General features: G+C 49.4%; 1 protein-coding gene across 2 annotated transcripts in view; it reads left to right on the top strand.

Annotated features, from left to right (window-relative positions):
• Window positions 1-18,362, top strand: part of DAGLB (diacylglycerol lipase beta) — a 37,793-nt gene that overhangs the window by 9,943 nt on the left and 9,488 nt on the right. For both annotated transcript variants that reach the window (XM_042971922.1, XM_042971923.1), the window contains exons 3-11: window positions 70-241; window positions 1,453-1,711; window positions 3,363-3,485; window positions 4,063-4,190; window positions 5,647-5,773; window positions 6,544-6,627; window positions 8,078-8,155; window positions 10,785-10,865; window positions 10,956-11,083. In XM_042971922.1, the coding sequence (XP_042827856.1) occupies window positions 70-241; window positions 1,453-1,711; window positions 3,363-3,485; window positions 4,063-4,190; window positions 5,647-5,773; window positions 6,544-6,627; window positions 8,078-8,155; window positions 10,785-10,865; window positions 10,956-11,083 (1,180 nt within the window). The remainder of the gene's footprint in view (window positions 1-69; window positions 242-1,452; window positions 1,712-3,362; window positions 3,486-4,062; window positions 4,191-5,646; window positions 5,774-6,543; window positions 6,628-8,077; window positions 8,156-10,784; window positions 10,866-10,955; window positions 11,084-18,362) is intronic.

The raw sequence follows: 18,362 nt of genomic DNA on the forward strand, positions 1-18,362 counted from the left end.
CTGCTGTTTCTGGGGGAAGGAAGTGTCTGAGGAAGCAGGTGACCAGTTTGAACATCTTCTGTGTTTCAGGAACCATTTGTAACCCTGGACCGCGGAAATCCATGGCTAAGCTGCTTTACATCCGCCTGGCGCTCTTTCTGCCAGAGATGGGCTGGGCTTCTCTGGGGGCCGCCTGGATAGCAGACGACATTCAGTGTGACAAGACGGTTGTGAATGGCATCATTGCCACTGTCGTTGTCAGGTGAGGCCTTCCGTCTTCTCTCTCAGCTTCTTGTCTCGGGTGAGATGGAAGTCAACAGAACTTTCTGGGTAACTGCGGATAGCCCAATGGCACAGGGGCTTCCTGAAATCGTTAGGAATTGGAGCTCTTTGAGTAGGTCATTGGGAGACGCTTGTTCATATATGGAAATAATTCATCTTTCGTTATGCATGTATTGATGTCATTTTCTTTCTCACTGGTTCTCATTTTTCTGCATTTCGTCCCTTGTGTTATGAGAAGGAAGAAAACCCAGATACCAAACCAAGGGCAAAAACTAAAGGCAAGAGGAGTAGAAACGCAGTGCCAGGAATTGTGACAGGGGCTGCTGCCTGGGAGTCAGGCTTTCACGTTTTCCAGGCTAACGGTCCTAGAACTGATCAAGTTAATTCCCGTCCTGTTACAGAGAAGGAAAGGGGGGCTTCCCGAGCCGCCCAGGCAGCGGTGGCAGAATCCCCTCACGGGGGCGCGTCTTCCGCTGGCACGCGTTTCCCTGAGCCACAGTGCCTGGCACGTTGTGCGCTGTCTGGACACACTCACACATATGAATGAAAGACCTCTTGGACTCTTCCACAGTGTGGCAAAGTTCTCCTGGTTTTGCCGGGAAGAACCCTGAGGCACGGAGGAGTCTGGGTCGTGCTGGTGGCCCGTGGAGAGCAGGTTCCAGCTGCTTCCACGCACAGGCTGCAACTCTACCTACTAGACGTCTTTTTTGTGGCCTTTACTTTTTTTTTTTTTTTTTTTGAGAGAGAGAGCGAGAGAGAGAGAGAGGGAGGGAAGGAGGGCACGCATGCATGCCTGAGCTACAAGCCAGGGAGGGCCAGAAGGAGAGAGAATCTCAGGTAGGCTCCACGCCCAACACAGCGTTGGATGTCATGAACTGTGAGATCATTACCTGAGCTCAAATCAGGAGTCGGACACTCAACCGACTGAGCCACCCAGGTGCCCCTTTTGTGGTCTTTACTTTTAAGGCTATGATTTTTGTGAGGCCTGGGTCAGCCGTGGATGCATAAAGAACTTTCTAGAAAAAACAAGTCACTCACCTCAGCGTGGTTCTGGGAAATCCACATCTTCCTCAGTAAGTAGAGCCACGGCTGTACAGATGTAAAAACTGAACCCTGAGGAGGGAGCCCTGGCTCATGCATGTGGACGTGGGACCCACGGTCATCGCGCCTTCTCCTCTCTCTGTTTTGCAGCTGGATTATCATCGTCTCCACTGTGGTTACCATCATCGTCGTCTTTGACCCACTGGGGGGGAAGATGGCTCCATATTCCTCTGCTGGCCCCAACCACCTGGACAGTCATGAATCGAGCCAGCTACTTAACGGCCTCAAGACAGCAGCTACCAGCGTGTGGGAGACCAGGATCAAGTTACTGTGCTGCTGCGTCGGGAAAGATGACCATACTCGAGTTGCTTTTTCGAGTACGGCAGAGCTTTTCTCAACCTACTTTTCAGTAAGCCGAAGGGGTCTGCTTTCGTCTCTTCTCCTGAGTAAATGTCTCCTCCGTGAAGATGAGCCCTCTGTGTTTTGAGCCGCGCCCCGGTTGACATAAAACAGCTCTTGCAGATGTGTGGTCTGTGCATGGCAGAGCAGGGGAGATGCTCACGGGGCGTGGGCTCCGGAGCGTTAAGCCGGGGCCCTGCGCTTCGGATGCCGTGTCTCCGGTCAGTGTGTCCTGCGTTGCTGCCGGTTCTTTGCACCGTGAAGGGCGTTAGTTAGTTTTTAAGGAGGCGAATAATGGAACCTGTGTGTTTCGCGGGTAATTTGCCAGTCACCTGGATCCTCTGTCCTCCGGCCGGTGTGCTGCAGGTGCAGGCAGGTGTAAGCAGTGTCCTGCATCCGGGGTGGTGTCAGACCTCGTGTGCCACATTACGGCACGATGGGATGTGTCCTTGCAGCGCAGGAAGGTGTCCTCACTCTAGAGCAGTTTCTTCAGTGATTTAGAAAAACTTGGTTTTCTTTCACATCGAGTGCTTTTGTGTAACATCCTCTAGTAAACTATCGTGTTCAGTATTGAGACCAAGTAAGGGACAGGAGTTCTCTTGCCATCCTGAGTGACTGCTGGTCCCTTTCCTGCGGCGTCCGAGTCAGCAGTGTCCAGGGCTGGCCCCGTAGGCTGACACCAGGCGGGTGGCAGCAGCCTCTGTGTAGACAGTGGACAAGGGTCTCCCTAAACTAATCCCCAGGAGTGCTTCTGCCTAGTCTTAAGATATTTGGAAGAAGCGGGGGTGCCTGGGTGGCTCAGTCGGTTGAGCATCCGACTTTGGCTCAGGTCATGATCCGTGAGTTCGAGTCCCGCGTGGGGCTCTACTGTCAGTGCAGAGCCTGGTTCGGATCCTCTGTCTCCCTCTCTCTCCCTTTCTCCCATGCGTGCATGCACTCACTCTCTCAATCTCTCTCTCTTGAAGATAGACATTAAATTTTTTTTTTTTTTTTAAAGTTTGGAAGAAGGAAGAAGAGCATCTGAGTGTTCTCAGCAGGTGTCTTCACCTGCATCACAGGTAGAGCTGATGACTCGGGCTGAGTGGCCAGTACCTGCTCCTTCTGGACTGGAAGTGCCTGGAGGCAGCTGAGCATTCCTGCCTGCTCCATACCCCACCCGGAGAAAGGAGGGGAAAGTCAGGGGCAGGCGGCTTGCTCTGTTGCTGTCCTGGAGTGGGCTTCTCCCGGAGGCTTGCAGTAGCTGGTGTATTTAAGTTCCGTGTTGAATCTCTGCCCCAGGGACTCTTGCCACAAAACCACAGCATCTTGAGCAAGCATCTAAGTCTGGGCTAAAACCGGCTGTTACTAGCAAAGATGGTGAATTTACTTATCCATTTGCTCCCCAGCTTTACAAAAGAAGTGAAGTCCATTAAGTGGTTCAGTTACTTAAAGTGAAAGTTGAAATAAGAGCTCAGCCACATTTTTTTGTTCTCCAGTGGATTTGTCTGAGGGCAGGATAGGAAAAAACATTAAGCTCACATGCAGAAGTCTCGAAAGGAAAATACTTTTTAAGATACCCCTTTACACATAACTGTGTGTGCATGTGAACTGTATAAAACTGGGTTTTGAGGAACTCGGGCAGTCCCTGCTAAGTTTTATGACAAGCCGCCGTTTTCACCCAGGACACAGATCTGGTCCCCAGCGACATTGCGGCGGGCCTCACCCTTCTCCATCAGCAACAGGACAACATCAGGAACAGCCAGGAGCCTGATGAGGTCATCAGCCATTCCCCAGGCCCCCCCCAGGTAAGCCCGTTCTGTTGGGTTGTAGAGTTTTGACATTTATACCTATTTATGTATCTTCAAAAAACAAAGAACAGAAAAACCTGGCCAGCACCAATTTCAGGAGCAGCTGGCTTGGAATGTGAGTTGTGGCTTCTGCTGTTGTGGTTTTTCACCCGTCAGGTAAGGCGTTTGCTCACCCGGAGTTCAGGGAGCGGAGCCCGTTCCTGGCTGCTTCACATCCATGTATCTTGAAAGCATTCTCTCTTAGGAACTTGGCTGTTGCAGTCTACGTGGCAGAAACTCAGGGACCGGGCTTGGATCTCCCTGGGTGTGTTTGTGCTCTGCGCCTGGGGAGCGGAAACGGGTCAGCTTTGCTTGATGAGTTTTCCTGCCACGGGTGTTTATGCTTCTGAAAGAGAAGGTGGCACGTAGGAGTATACGTTTCTCTGCACCCCATCCCGCCATCCAGGTCTTCGCGGCTCACTTGTTGCAGGAAGGGGAGACTCCGGAGTTTGGGTTCAGGTTTATGACCTTGGTGAGTTGGTCTTGTCCGTAAGGGGCTCCCTGATACAAAAAGCTTTTTTTCCTTCTCTTACAGGAAGCTGATTTAGATGCAGAGTTAGAAAATTGCCATCATTACATGCAGTTTGCAGCAGCCGCCTACGGGTGGCCCCTGTACATTTATCGGAACCCCTTCACAGGGCTGTGCAAGATCGGTGGGGACTGGTAGGTGGATGCGTTTGAGGCCTCCGTCTTCCTTCTGGTTGTCACTTGCTACGCAGTGTGTCCTTTATTTCCTAAAAATGATCCGGTTTCCCCTTTCAAAACACTTTGTTTTGAGATATTTCAAAACTGCAAGATCAGTACTGAGAACTCCCATATATCCTTTATATGGGGCCACCAGTTGTGACTCAGTTTGGTCACATGTGCTGTGTTACTATAAATACATAGCTTCTTCCTGAACCACTGGAAGTGTGATGCAATCAGCATGCCCCTTCTCTGCGGTTACTTCAGCCTGTATTTCTGTTCCCTCCCTCCCTCCCTCCCCTTTCTTTATTTTTAATTTGAGAGAGCCAAAGTACAAGTGGGGTGAGGGGCAGAGAGAGAGAGAAAGTTACCATTAAGCAATAACTCATTTATATTCTGTATTCACAGTTTTCCAGTTGCCACGATAGTATCCTTTGTAACAGTTTTTCCTCCAGGTCAAGATTACGCATTGCACTTAGTTGACGTGCATCCCTAGTTTTTTTCTATTTTGGAACTATTCCTCAGTCATTTTTCGTCTTTCATGATCTTGACATTTTGGAAAGGACAGTGTAGGTATTTTGTAGAATGGCCCTCAACTTGCATTTGTCAGATGGTTTCTTCCTGATGAGAGTCCAGATGCACATTTTTGGCAGGAATGTCCCATGAGGGGTATTGCGCCCTTCTTAGAATTACATCATATCAGCAAACGCAAGAGGTCAGTTTGTCCCGTTACTAGAGTTTTAGAGTCTCTCCCATTCTTTTTTTTTAATGCTTTATTTATTTTTGAGAGAGACAGAGACAGAATGCGAGTGGGTTAGGGGCAGAGCAAGAGGGAGACGCAGAATCCGAAGCAGGCTCCAGGCTCGGAGCTGTCAGCGCAGAGCCCGACGCGGGGCTCGAACTCACGGACCGCGAGATCATGTCCTGAGCTGAAGTCAGATGCTCAACCGACTGAGCCACCCAGGCGCTCCTTTTTTTAAATTTTTTTAATGTTTGTTTATTTTTGAGACAGAGCATGAGTGGGGGAGGGAGAGAGAGAGAGGGAGACACAGAATGTGAAACAGGCTCCAGGCTCTGAGCTATCAGCACAGAGCCCGACGTGGGGCTCGAGCTCACAAGCTGTGAGATCATGACCTGAGCCGAAGTCGGATGCTTAACTGACTGAGCCACCCAGGTGCCCCAAGTATCTCCCATTCTTAATATTGATTTTTTTGTATATGTAAAACATCGACACAACTCCAGAGATGAAAGCTGTAGTAAGAAGTATGCACAGGAATGTAATGGTCTTTTAAAAGCCATTATATGTTCGCCAGAGTAAGGCCTGAAAATTGTAAACTTGGGTCCTCGTGATTTGGGGAAGACAGAACAGTGGGGATCGATGTTCCTTGGTAAGTGGCTCAGGTTGGCAGAGTACCAACCTTGCCTGTGTTTTTAGTTGTAGAACCAGGACAGCAGAATATGACTTGGTTGGAGGCGATCAGCTCAGCTGCCATTTTGGCTCCATCCTGCAGACGACAGGGCTACAGTACAGGGACTTCATTCACATAAGCTTTCATGACAAGGTAGGTGTAACGGCGCTTCTGAACTTCTTTGGGGTCCTGGAGTCCCTTGAGATTCTGACAGAAGTTACAGATTTTTTTTTTTTTTTATGTTTATTTACTTTTGAGAAGAGAGAGAGAGACAGAGTGGGAACGGGGGAGGGGCAGAGAGAGAGGGAGACACAGAGTCCAAAGCAGGCTGTCCAGGCTCCGAGCTCTCAGCACAGAACCCAACGCGGGGCTGGAACCCACAAACCGCGAGATCATGACCTGAGCGGAAGTGGGATGCTTAACCGACCGAGCCCCTCAGGCGCCCCTACAGATTATTTTCCCCAGAAAAATGTACTTGGGGAGACACACACACACACACAGACACACACACACTTTGCATACTGTTTCGGCTTAACGTAGATGGATCCAGAAGTCTTCATAGAGATACTGTACTGTGTTTTTGGTTTGGCTTTGTTTTAAGGTTATTTATTTATTTTGGGAGACAGTTTGCTAGTAAGCAGGGCGGGGACAGAGAGAGAGGAAGAGTCCCAAGCAGGGGCTTAAACTCCCGAACTGTGAGATCATGACCTGAGCTGAAACTAAGAGTCAGTCACTTAACCGACTGAGCCCCCCGGATGCCCCTGCACCGTGTCTGCACGTAGCCCGCCTCCTGTTGAAGGACAGGGAGCTGCACTTGGCAGTCGTGGCTGCGGAACCGTTAGCAACGGGGGCCGGCCTAACTCTGTATCCGCAGCCACACGTTCTTACCCTCGGGACCTCCTGCCTCTTTCCCTCACCCTCAGGTCTACGAGCTTCCCTTTTTAGTGGCTCTGGACCACAGGAAGGAGTCCGTCGTGGTGGCAGTAAGAGGAACCATGTCTCTCCAGGTAGGGAGCCCAGGGACGAGGGGTGGGGCGAACGGCCAGCCGCGGGCGCCAGGAGCTGAGGATCAAGGCGGCATCAGGCAGGGCAGCAGGCGTTGGGGGGAACACTGGGACAGAAGCTGCTGAAGCAGACCCCGGTTGTGAGACACTCCCTTTGGAAAAACCCAGGAAGTCGTTTTCCTTTTCACTGAGAAGCATCAGAAACAGACTGGTGGGGTTGGGGAGATGGGGGGGCTTCCCTTCAAGAAGTTGCTACAGAGGCGCCTGCCAAGTCCCCTCCTGGTGCTCATATGCGGACGCCTCGAGGACTGCTACTTATCTGTCCCCAGCCCGAGACCTCTCCCGTCCTGCCCTGGGGAGATGCTGGGTGGCTTTTTTCTCCCTGTTTCCGTGACGTGCTTTTCGGTCTGTTCTTAGCCATTCCTCAATCTCATTTCCTGATTCCCACTTTGCTGCCGCCCCAGCAAGTGTAGAGAGACCTTGACCCTCTACAGGGAGGGGGTGCACCTGGGGGTGCTGGCCGGACACCACAGGCACCTCGCCTCCTCCAGACCCGCTGTCTGGGCCCCGATTTCTGGTAATTCTGCAGCAGCCCCCAGCTGTCCCCTATAGAAAGGGTGAAGCCGTCCTCGGTGTCTGTCCTGCCTTCCTGCCCAGCTCTCTCTGGCCATCTCTCTGTGCACAGTGCCGTAGCCCTGATTGTGCCCCCGTCCCCCTTTCCAGGCCAGGGAAGCAGTTTTCTACCCGGGTCCCTGTCCCTCGTCTTTCATTTTCCCAGTCAGTCCTCATACCGTCCACAGAGACTCTTTCCAGAATGTGGGTCCGATCTTCCCACTCCTCAGGACCTCCCTCACCGCACCCCCTTCCCCGTTGCTTTTTAACACAGAATTCATGTCTCTTATCATGGCTCTATCGGAGCGTTGTGACCTGAGCCCCCCTGCCTTGCCACTTCCCACCAGGCACTCCACATGTTCCGGAGTCCCATCCCTGGTGGGTTAGCCAAGCTGGGGCCTGCTGCCCCTTCACCTGGGGTTGCCCACCTCTCTGTTTCCTGAAAGTAAGTTTTTCCTTTAGTCTCTGGCGTCACCTCCTCCAGGAAGCACCCCCACCCCAATGCATTTCTTACCCTCCCTTAGGTTTCTGTGAGCCGTTGATAGCCCCTTGAGGATAGGAACCATGCTTTGTTCAAAACCCAGGTACAGGGCTCTGCTCTGTGGTACTTAGAAGAGGGGTGTACAGAGTACTTAGGCAGAAGGCGTGTCTTAGACGCGTCCCACAGCCCCCTCCCTGCCATGGGTCCCTCAGGCTTCCTGGCCACCTGGGTTTCCCTCCTGAGTTTGGGTGTGAGGTTCAGTCCTCAGTCTGACCCAGGGGACTGTCCTTCAGAGGGACCCGCCCCGCAGTGTCTGCTCTCAGCTCATCCCGGCGGCCTCTTCCAATGCGCTCTTTGCAGGACATCCTCACGGACCTGTCAGCGGAGAGCGAGGACCTGAACTTGGACTGTGGGGTGCAAGACTGTTCGGCGCACAAGGTACGAGCCCTGGGTTTTGTGTTCGGGAATGTTCCGTCCAAGAGAAGCTCAGAGGGGCCAGGGTTTTTCCAAGTCTGACTGTCCCGTGAATGCTAACCTGCTAACCGTACAGCAGATAGCCAGTGCCGAGTGAGTGCTCTCTTCCCTTTTAGTACAGATTCCCACGACAGTCCCGCCAGGTTGCTTTTTGTTTCTTTAAGAGGAAGGAGCAGGTTCTGAGCCATCGAGGGACTTACCAGAGGCCACACAGTTGTTAGGATAAGTGTCACTCGGCATTTGACCCCCCAGTCGAATGCTCTTCCCTTGATGAAAGTCACACATTGTCGTGGGGAAGTCGAGGTCCAAGGAGCGTCCAGCGCGCGAGTCTCCCGCCCAGGAGCCCCGAGGGGCCCCGCAGCCCTGTCCTGTCACCCGAGGGTTTCCTGTGCAGAGGACACAACACACGAGTTCTCGCCTTGTTGGTTCTGTGCCGGTGGCGTGGGGCTGCGGGCTCCTCCTCCGGGAACACAAAGGGCCTAGAGCAGAGGTGGTTTTTTTAAACGGTTGCGGTGACATGACATAATGTGACGTGTCACATTAACCACTTGTAAGCGTACGGGTTGCTGGCGGTAGATAGATTCCAAATGCCCGTCCCCGTGACCACCGTCTGTGCCCAGACTTTCTCGTCATCCCGAACAAACTGTCCCTTCAGCAGTCCCCTCTCGGCAGCTGCTGAGAGACGTTCTGCTGTGTGCACAGACCACTTTGGCTTGTCCGTTTGTCCACTGGAGGGCCCGCCGGCCACTGCTGCAGCCCTTCCTTTGCGCTCTGTAGGGACTCCACCCGGAAGCGGGGCCGCCGCGTCTCGGGGTGTTAGCTGGGTTTCAGTCGGGGAGGAGCCGCCGAACCGTCTTCCGGCCCAGCTGCACCAGTTGGCGCTCCGCGTGCAGCGTGTGAGGGCTCCCGTTCTCCACGTTCTCGTTCACACGTATCTTCCGTGGCTTCGATGACAGCCATCCCAGGGGTGCGAAGCGGTGTCTCGCTGCCGTCTGGGTTCACGTTTCCCTGATGACTGATGCGGTCGCGAGCAGGGTGTTTTAACGTTTGGGGGAACGTCCGGTCCCAGAGATCATGGCGGCTGCTTCCGGGGCCAGGGCTGTCGGGGTGGAGGGCGGTGGGCCTGTGCTGTTTTTATGCACTTGGGGGTTTTTCAACCAAAACCCGTATCACTTCTCTAGTAATCGTTTTTTAAGCAAAATGCTTAGTTTTTATATAAACGCGTCAGAGCCGGAGTGGAGCTGATTGAGCCAGTGTCCTGCCTGGATAGTTCGCAGTGCGGGGCCAGACTGGAGGCTTCGTTCTGCCCCCCGTTAGAAGCTTGACAGTCCTCAGAAGTGAATGTTCCCCCGCAACCCCTAGCTGTCTCTTTGTGCGTCGAGTCACACAGGAATCCAGTTTAACTGTCGGACACGTGAGAATGTTCGACTTTCTTACCGAGACACAGCCACTAGCCAACCACAGGATGCGGTTCCGTGGGCTGGGTAGTGGCTCTGGTCTTAGAATCTAGCCGCAGGCTTTGTGCGACCACAAGATGCGCTCTGAGCCTGGTCCCGGTCCCTCCAGAAGCAGCTCCTCCCTCGGGCCAGGAAGGTGGCTGCTGGAGCTCCAGGCCTAGGGGCCTGTACTGCTGCTCTCCACCTCTGGCTTCACTCCTACACGTTTTGGCCCCGATACCGGCCGGAGTCGTTGGAGTTCACGACCGTGCAAGCGAGCACAGTCTTGGCCTGCGTGTGTGACACGGGCCAGGGACTCGGCCAGCTGCAGTGGTGTCCAGGTCACTTTTGGCTCTGTCTGTCCGGAACCGGGCCTCTCTCGTGTGAGGCCAGGTCCCGCCGCCTCCCACAGAATTCAGTCGTTACCCACTCAGGGATTTGCAGTAGCTCGGGAGGCTCTCCCGCGTCTCGCATCTGAACACAGGATTTCTCCCCTTCGGTCTTGTTAGGAGAGCAGCCGCACGAGGACAGGGGCCACGCCGGCCTTGTCTCGTCCTCCATTGAAACTGCTTCATTTTTCAAGAAGCCTGTTTCTTAGGACAGCTGTATTTGTTAGGAGGTTTTACATTTCATTTCTTCTTTGAAATGGAACTAAAATCTGACCTCCCTAGAACTCATTTCCGATGGTCTTAGTTTTGCCTTTGCCAAAACTGAATGCTTGACGAATATCACTTACTCGGAACTTTATGTTTTAATGTTTTATGTTCCAATGTTAGAAGATCAGCCACTTAAAATCTAAACCTGACAATCCGTCAGGACTTGGCTGAAGTAAACCGTGGTATGTGTATACAGCAAAATATCGTATAGCTTCAGAATAAGCCGTAGAAAGACCCCTTGCCATGCACGTGTGTTCCCGATGTTACCCATTCACTGGTTCATGAAAACAGCCATGGAGCCCCCTCTCCAGGCCGAACTCTGCATCAGGAACCAGGAACACAAGGGCGAGTGGGAGCTGTGGCCGCTGATCCCCAGGTGCCGGTCTCCGCCTTGGGGAGACCGTCACAAATGAGTGTGCACGGTGTAAGCCTGTCACTTGTCATAACGGAACTCATTTCGTCTGATGGTCAAAAGTCACCTTCTCTCGTCTGCATTTTTAGGGGATTTCTCAAGCCGCCAGATATGTGTACCAGCGCCTCATCAACGATGGGATCTTGAGCCAAGCGTTCAGCATTGCTCCCGTGAGGTTTTCATTTTTCTTTTCCTTCCCGTCGTTGTCATCTGCCGTCTGCTTCGTTTTAACCACGACACGTTCTGCTTTTGTCCCGCAGGAATACAGGCTAGTGGTCGTGGGACACAGCCTGGGGGCCGGCGCCGCGGCCCTGCTGGCCATCATGCTCAGGAGCTCGTACCCTCAACTCCGGTGCTACGCCTTCTCCCCGCCCCGGGGGTTGCTGAGGTACTTGTTTCTGGCAGGCGTGTGACGGGGTGCCGCGCGCTCCAGACCGGTCTTGGAGCTGTGATCTCGTGATCTCTCGTGCTCAGCCCGTTTGCTTCAAGCACTGCACAGTTGCAGGGACACCGAACAGCCTTTCACAGGCCTGCGTGAGCACAGCTCTGCTCTCCAAGAGGGCACAGAGCGGAGACTCTCTACACGGAGGGACGGCTCACATCAGATGTCCCACAGAATACGTTGTGAAATGGTCACAAGAAGTCTAGGCAACCTCTGTCTCCTTACATGACAGAATTTCTTTCCTTGGGATAAGAACTTTTAAGATTCATTTAGCAACTTTCAGTGTTTGTTTATTTTTGAGAGAGAGAGAGACAGACAGAGAGACAGAGCGCAAGTGGGGGAAGGGCAGAGAGAGAGGGAGACACAGAATCCGAAGCAGGCTCCGGGCTCCGAGCGGTCAGCGCAGAGCCCGACGCGGGGCTCAAACCTACAAGCCATGAGATCATGACCTGAGCTGAAGTCGGACGCTCACCCGACTGAGCCCCCCCAGGCGCCCCTCTCTTAGGAGCTTTCAGATGTGCCATCTGGTGCTAGTAACTCATCACCATGCTGTACTTCCATCCCCATCGGTCCCCGTGACTTATTTATAATTCGGGCTTTGCGCCCTTGGGCTCCGTTCACCCAGTCCACCTGCCCTGCAGCCCTCGCCTCTGGCAGCCACCAGCCTGTATTCTCCGTGTCTGTGAGCTTGGCTTTGGGGGATTTTTTTTTTTAGATTCCACATATAAGTGAGATCATACAGTATTTATAAAAGTAAATAAGTCTGTCTGACTGATTTCAGTTAGCATAATGCCCTCAGTGTCCATCCGTGTTGTTGCAAATCGCAGAATTTCATTGTATTTTATGGTCATTGTACATGCACGTGCACACACACCACTTCTTTTCCATTCATGTGCTGATGCACGCTTACGTAGTTCCCACGTCTTGGCCGTTGCAAATCATGCTGCAGTAAACGTGGGGGTACAGCTCTCTTTTCAAGTTAGTGTCTTCATTTTCTTTGGACACATACCCAGAAGTGTAATTGCCGGATGACATGATAGTTCCACGTTTAGGTTTTTGAGGAGACTCCACACTGTTTTCCACAGCGGCTGCACCAGTTTGCTTTCCCGCCAGCAGGACACCGGGGTTGCCTTTTCTCCACATCCTCGCCAGCACTCGTTATTTCTTGTTTGGGGACCTTTGTTGTTTTACTAGCCATTCGGACAAGTGTCAGGTGATATCTCGTCGTGGTTTGGATTTGCATTTCCCTGAGAAGTAGTGATGTTGAGCACTTTCACGTACCTGTGGGTCACGTGCATGTCTTTTTTTGGAAAAAAGTCCATTCGGGGTGCCTGGGTGGCTGTCAGGCATCCGACTCTTGATCTTGGCTCGAGTCTTGATCTCAGGGTCGTGAGTTTGGGCCCCGTGTTGGGCTCCACACTGGGTGTGGAGTCTACTTAAAAAGAAAATGTTTAGGGCCACCTGGGTGACTAGGTCGGTTAAGCAGTCTTGACTCTTGAGTTAAGCTCAGGTCGTGATTTCATGGTTCACAAGATCAGGCCCCATGTGGGGCTCTGCACTGATAGCATGGAGCCTGCTTGGGATTCTCTCTCCCCCTCCCTCCCTCCTTCTCTCTCTCTCTGCCTCTCCCCTGCTTGTACGCATGTGCACTATCTCTCAAAAATAAACTTTAAAAAAAAAAAAAGGTATTGGACGCCTGAGTGGCTCAGTCAGTGAAGCATCTAACTTCAGCTCAGGTCGTGATCTAACAGTTTGTGAGTTCGAGTCCCACTTTGGGTGAGCCCTGCTTCTCTCTCTGTCTCTCTCTCCCCCCTCCCTCTCCCCCCTCCCTCTCCCTCTCTCTCTCTCCCTCTCTCTCTCTCTCTCTCTTTCTCTCCCTCTCTCCCTCCCTCTCTGTGCCCCTCACTCACTGGTGTCCTCTCTCTCAACAACAAAAACAAAAAAACCACAAAGTATTGCTTAAAAAAAAGAATGTCTGTTCTGCTCCTCTGCCCATTTTTAAATCTTACTGTTTTTCTGCTAGTGGGTTGTGTGAATTCTTTATATATTTTGGGTATCAACGCCTTGTCAGAGGTATGATTTGCAAATGTTTTCTCCCATTCCGCAGATCGCCTTTTCGTTTTGTCGGTCGTTCCCTCTGTGCAGAAGCTTTTCGGTTGGATGTGGTCCCTCCCTGTTTAGTTTTGCTTTTGTTGCCTTTGCTTTTGGGGTCAGATCCAAAAAGTCATCATTGAGACCAATGTCTGGGAGCTCACTGCCTGTTTTCTTCTGAGAGTTTTATGGTTTCGGGTCTTATATCTAAGTCTTTCATCATTTTGAGTTGGGTCGTGTTGTGGTGTAAGATAGGGGTCCAGGCTCATTCTTCTGCACGTGGCTTCGGTTCTCCCAGCACCATTGCTTGAAGAGATTGTTCTGGCCGCCTCGTATATTCTTGCTGCTATGTTGTAAATTAGTTGGCTTTATTTCTGGGGTGTGTGTCTGTTTTTATGCCAATACCATACTATTTTGATTACTGTAGCTTTATAATATCGTTTGGAATCCGGGAGCATGATGCCTCCAGCTTTGCTCTTCGTTCTCAAGATTGCTTTGGCGATTGGGGTCTTTTGTGGTTCCGCATAAATTTTAGGATTATTTTGTCTATTTCTGTGAAAAATGCCATTGGAATTTAGATAGGGATTGAGCTGACTCTAGATTGCTTTGGGTAGTGTGGATATTTTGACAGTATTAATTCTCCCAGTCCGCGAGCATGGAAAGCTTCCCATTTATTCTTGTCTTCAGTTCTTTCATCAGGTCTTAGGGTTTCCAGTGCACACGTCTTGCCCCTCCTTGGTTAAACTGATTCCTTCGTGTTTTTGGGGTGCAACTGTAAGTCGGATTGCTTTCTTATTTTTCTTTCCGATAGCTCATTAGCTTATGCCAACAACAGATTCCTGTATACAAGTACATACCTTGTGTTATTGTGCTTCGCAGGTACTGCTTCACTTTTTAAATTTTTTTTAAATAAATAAAGGTTTGTGGCAGCCCTGCCTTAAGCAAGTTTGTTGGGACCACTTTTCAAACAGCATCAGCTCACTTTATGTCTTTGTCACATTTTAAAGGTTCTTGCAGTATTTCAATTTTTTTCATTATTTTGTTATGTTGACGTGTGATGGGTGGTTATGACTCACTGAAAGCTCTGATGGTGGTTAGCATTTTTTAGCAATAAAGTATTTAAAAAAAAATTTTTTTTTTACGTTTATTTATTTTTGAGAGACAGAGACAGAGCACAAGCAGGGTAGGGGCAGAGAGAGAGGGAGACACAGAATCCAAAGCAGGCTCCAGGCTCGGAGCTGTCAGCACAGAGCCTGAGGCAGGGCTCGAACTCACAAACTGTGAGATCATAACCTGAGTCGAAGTCGAACGCCTAAACGACTGAGCCACCCAGGCGCCCACAATAAAGTATTTTTTAATTACAGTGTGTACATTGTTTTTGTAGACACATCATTGCACACTTTAAATAGACATTGCACACTTGGGGCGCCTGGGTGGCTCAGTGGGTTAAGCGTCTGACTTTGGTTCAGGTCATGATCTCGCAGCTCATGAGTTTGAACACCGCCTCAGACTCTGCTGACAGCTCAGAGCCTGGAGCCTGCTTCAGATTCTGTGTCTCATTCTCTCTCTGCCCCTCCCCCCGCTTGAGCTCTGTCTCTCTCTCGAATATAAAGAAACGTTAAAAAAAGTTAAATAGACGTTGCACACTTAATAGACTGCAACGCGTGTAAACAGAACTTCTCTGCGCTGGGAAACCAAACGATTCACGTTAGTCGCTGTACCGCAGTATTTGCTTTACTGCAACCGAACCTGCGTAATACTGTGCCCCGTGTTATGTCCGGAGTCGTCCTGTAGCCTACAACTCTCCTGAATTTGTTTCCTGATTATTTTTTTAAGTTCAAAAGTATATTTGTCTTTTCTTACTTAACATACTTAATCCTACATAATTTTTTCTCCTAATGATAAAAGAAGTTTGTGCTATAATTTAAAAAGAAGGAAAAAGGGGAGGAACAAAGAAATTTGTATCCATCACGGAAGTTTTGGAAAATGTAAAAAAGTGGAAAGATCAGAGATTTTCTACCCAGAAATCACATTGTAACTATTTAGGTTTGTTTACTTCTAGCTGCTTGTGTGTGGCTATGTTTTACATATTAACATTTTTTACTTACTTGAGAGAGAGAGCAGAAGCTGGAGAGGGGCAGAAAGAGAGAAAGACACAATCTTAAGCTGGTTCCATGCTCAGCGTCAAGTCTGACAACACAGGGCTGGATCCCACAGCCCTGGGATCATGACCTGAGCTAAAAATCAAGAGTTGGCCCAATCAACTGAGCCAGCCAGTCACCCGGACATAATATTTTGTATACATGATATCCTTAAATATTGTTTGAGAGCATGTTTTTTATGTAGCTGCTGAGTATTCTATTATCTGGTTATGCCATATTTATTCTGTGGATGGAAATTTACATTTTGTGGTACTATTGGTAATTATAATTATATTTAGTAATTATAATTCCATCCATTATATTTATATATAAATATTTGTACACCTTTCCAATTTTTAAAGCTTTTTTTTTTTTTTTTTTTTTTTTTAACGTTTATTACTTTTGAGAGAGAGACAGAGTGTGAGCAGGAGAGGGGCAGAGAGAGGGAGACACAGAATCTGAAGCAGACTCCAGGCTCTGAGCTCTCAGCACAGAGCCAGATGCGGGACACGAACTCACCAACTGTGGGATTATGACCTGAGCTTAACCCACTAAGCCACCCAGGTGCCCCTTAAAGCTCTTTTTATGTTAAAATATACATTTATACATATCAAAAGACATGAACGACTTCTAAAAATTTTTTTTTAATATTTATTTTTGAGAGAGAGACAGAGAGGAAGCCGGCGAGGGCAGGGAGAGAGGGAGACACAGAATCCGAAGCAGGCTCCAGCCTCTGAGCTGACGGCACAGAGCCTGATGTTGGGCTCAAACCCACAAACTGCGAGATCATGACCTGAGCCAAAGTTGGACATTTAACTGACTGAGCCACCCAGGAGCCCCAACAGGAATGACTTTTTTTTAATTTTTTTTTTTTTTTTTTATGTTTTTATTTTATTTTGAGAGACAGAGTGTGATCAGGGAAGGGGCAGAGAGAGAGGGAGACACAGAATCCAAAGCAGGCTTCAGGCTCCAAGCTGTCTCTCAGAGACACAGAGCCCGATGCGGGGCTCGAACTCATAGACTGTGAGATCATGACCTAAGCCGAAGCCAGACGCCCAACCGACTGAGCCACCCAGGTGCCCCAGGAATGACTTTTTTAACTGAATTTTTAGATTGTGAAACATTTAATACAAAATTTACATTTTCTGAGAAGGATAAGCAACATCTTTACAATGTGGATGCATTTTGCCATGTGAAGAAAAGTCTACACACAAGACCTATTGTAGGATTCCAGTTATCTCACCTCCTGGGGTGGGGGTGGGATTGATGGCCAGAGGACACAGGGGGGCTCTTGGGGGTGCTGGAAACGTTCTTTATTGTGATGGTGGTGGCAGTTAAGCAGTTAAAGCATTTGTCAGGACTTGTCCACTCACACTGGGTGATTTTGCTGTGTCCACCTCAACAAAGTAGATTTAAAAATACAGCGCTCTGTACCCACATTGAGAAACCAAGTGTTCAATGACTTAGAATTCCCTGTGCGTCCTCTCCTTCCCTGCAGATACTCCCCATCTTGACCTTTGTGAAAATTCTTCCTTTGCTTTTTTTTTTTTTTTAATTTTTTTTTTTTTAACATTTATTATTTTTCAAACAGAGAGAGACACAGCATGAACAGGGGAGGGGCAGAGAGAGAGGGAAACACAGAATCGGAAGCAGGCTCCAGGCTCTGAGCCATCAGCCCAGAGCCCAACGCGGGGCTCGAACCCGCGGACCGCGAGATCATGACCTGAGCCGAAGTCGGACGCTTAACCGACTGAGCCACCCAGGCGCCCCTCTTCCTTTGCTTTAAAAAGTAGTTTTACTGCTTATATTCAGGTCTCCACATAGCAGTTTGGATTTGTGTGGTTTCAGAATTTATAGAACTGGATTCCTTGTCTGTTGAGTTTCCACTTTGGTGGTGTTCCTTTTGCCCATTTTTCTGTCAGGTCGTCTTTTGCTTTCTCGATCTGCAAACACGTATATTATGTAGTCCGTTCTTTTGCAGCTGCAAGTAAGTGTCGTGAATATGCTCTCCTGGTCCTCAATGTGCTCTGTACTTGCATTGAGTCCTGTCTTCACTTCCTTGCGTTCTTGATTTTAACCTTCATTTGTCAGCCTTTTCATTTATGATTTTTGTTTCTTATTTAAGAAATCTTTTTCAGGGCACCTGGGTGGCTCAGTCGGTTGAGCGTCTCACTTTGGCTCAGGTCATGATCTCATAGTTTGTGGATTTGAGCCCCACATCACGCTCTGTGCTGACCGTTTGCTCAGAGCCTGGAGCCTGTTTCAGATTCTGTGTCTCCTTCTCTCTCTGCCCTTCCCCCGCTCACGCTTTGTCTCACTCTGTTTCTCAAAAATAAATAAATGTAAAAAAAAATTTTTTTTTAAAGAAATCTTTTTCTATCGTAAGGATTCGAAGCTCATCTTTATTCCAACAGCTCTTAGTCTGGCCTTTCACCTTTAGGTAGATCTTTAGTCTGTGTTTAATTGCGTTTTTGTGTGCGGTGTGAGTCTGGGATCCAGTCATTTCCCCCTCACACAGCGCAACATCGTAGCCCTTCCCCTGCTGCCAACACAAAGTGTTGGCCTCTAGTGGTGCAAATCCCCGTGCCTTTTGCTTTTGCAAGAGCTTCGTGGCTGTTCTTAGCCCTTTGCACCTCATATCAATTTTGGGATCAACTTTGCAAGTTCCGTAAACAAAAAGCTTAGTTCTTATTTCAGCTGCCTTTACTTTCTAGTTCACTCTGGAGGTAACTAACACATTACTGAGCCTTCCAGCCTTTGAACATAAAGTCGCTTTTCAAATATTCCGGGACCCTTTAATGTCTTCCAATTAAATTTTATCATTTTCTCCTTTGGCTGACGTAGATCAAGCTCATAGAAATTTGTCTTTCCTCTTGTATCCAACAGCCTTGTTAAATTTCCCTATTAATTAGAATTCCTCTGCAGATTTTTTTTTTTTTTTTTTTTGTATATAATAACTTCACAAATGACAGTTTTCTCTTTTTTTTTTCCTT

This window comes from Panthera tigris, chromosome E3 (assembly GCF_018350195.1).
Source record: "Panthera tigris isolate Pti1 chromosome E3, P.tigris_Pti1_mat1.1, whole genome shotgun sequence".
Classification (NCBI taxonomy): Eukaryota; Metazoa; Chordata; class Mammalia; order Carnivora; family Felidae; genus Panthera; species Panthera tigris.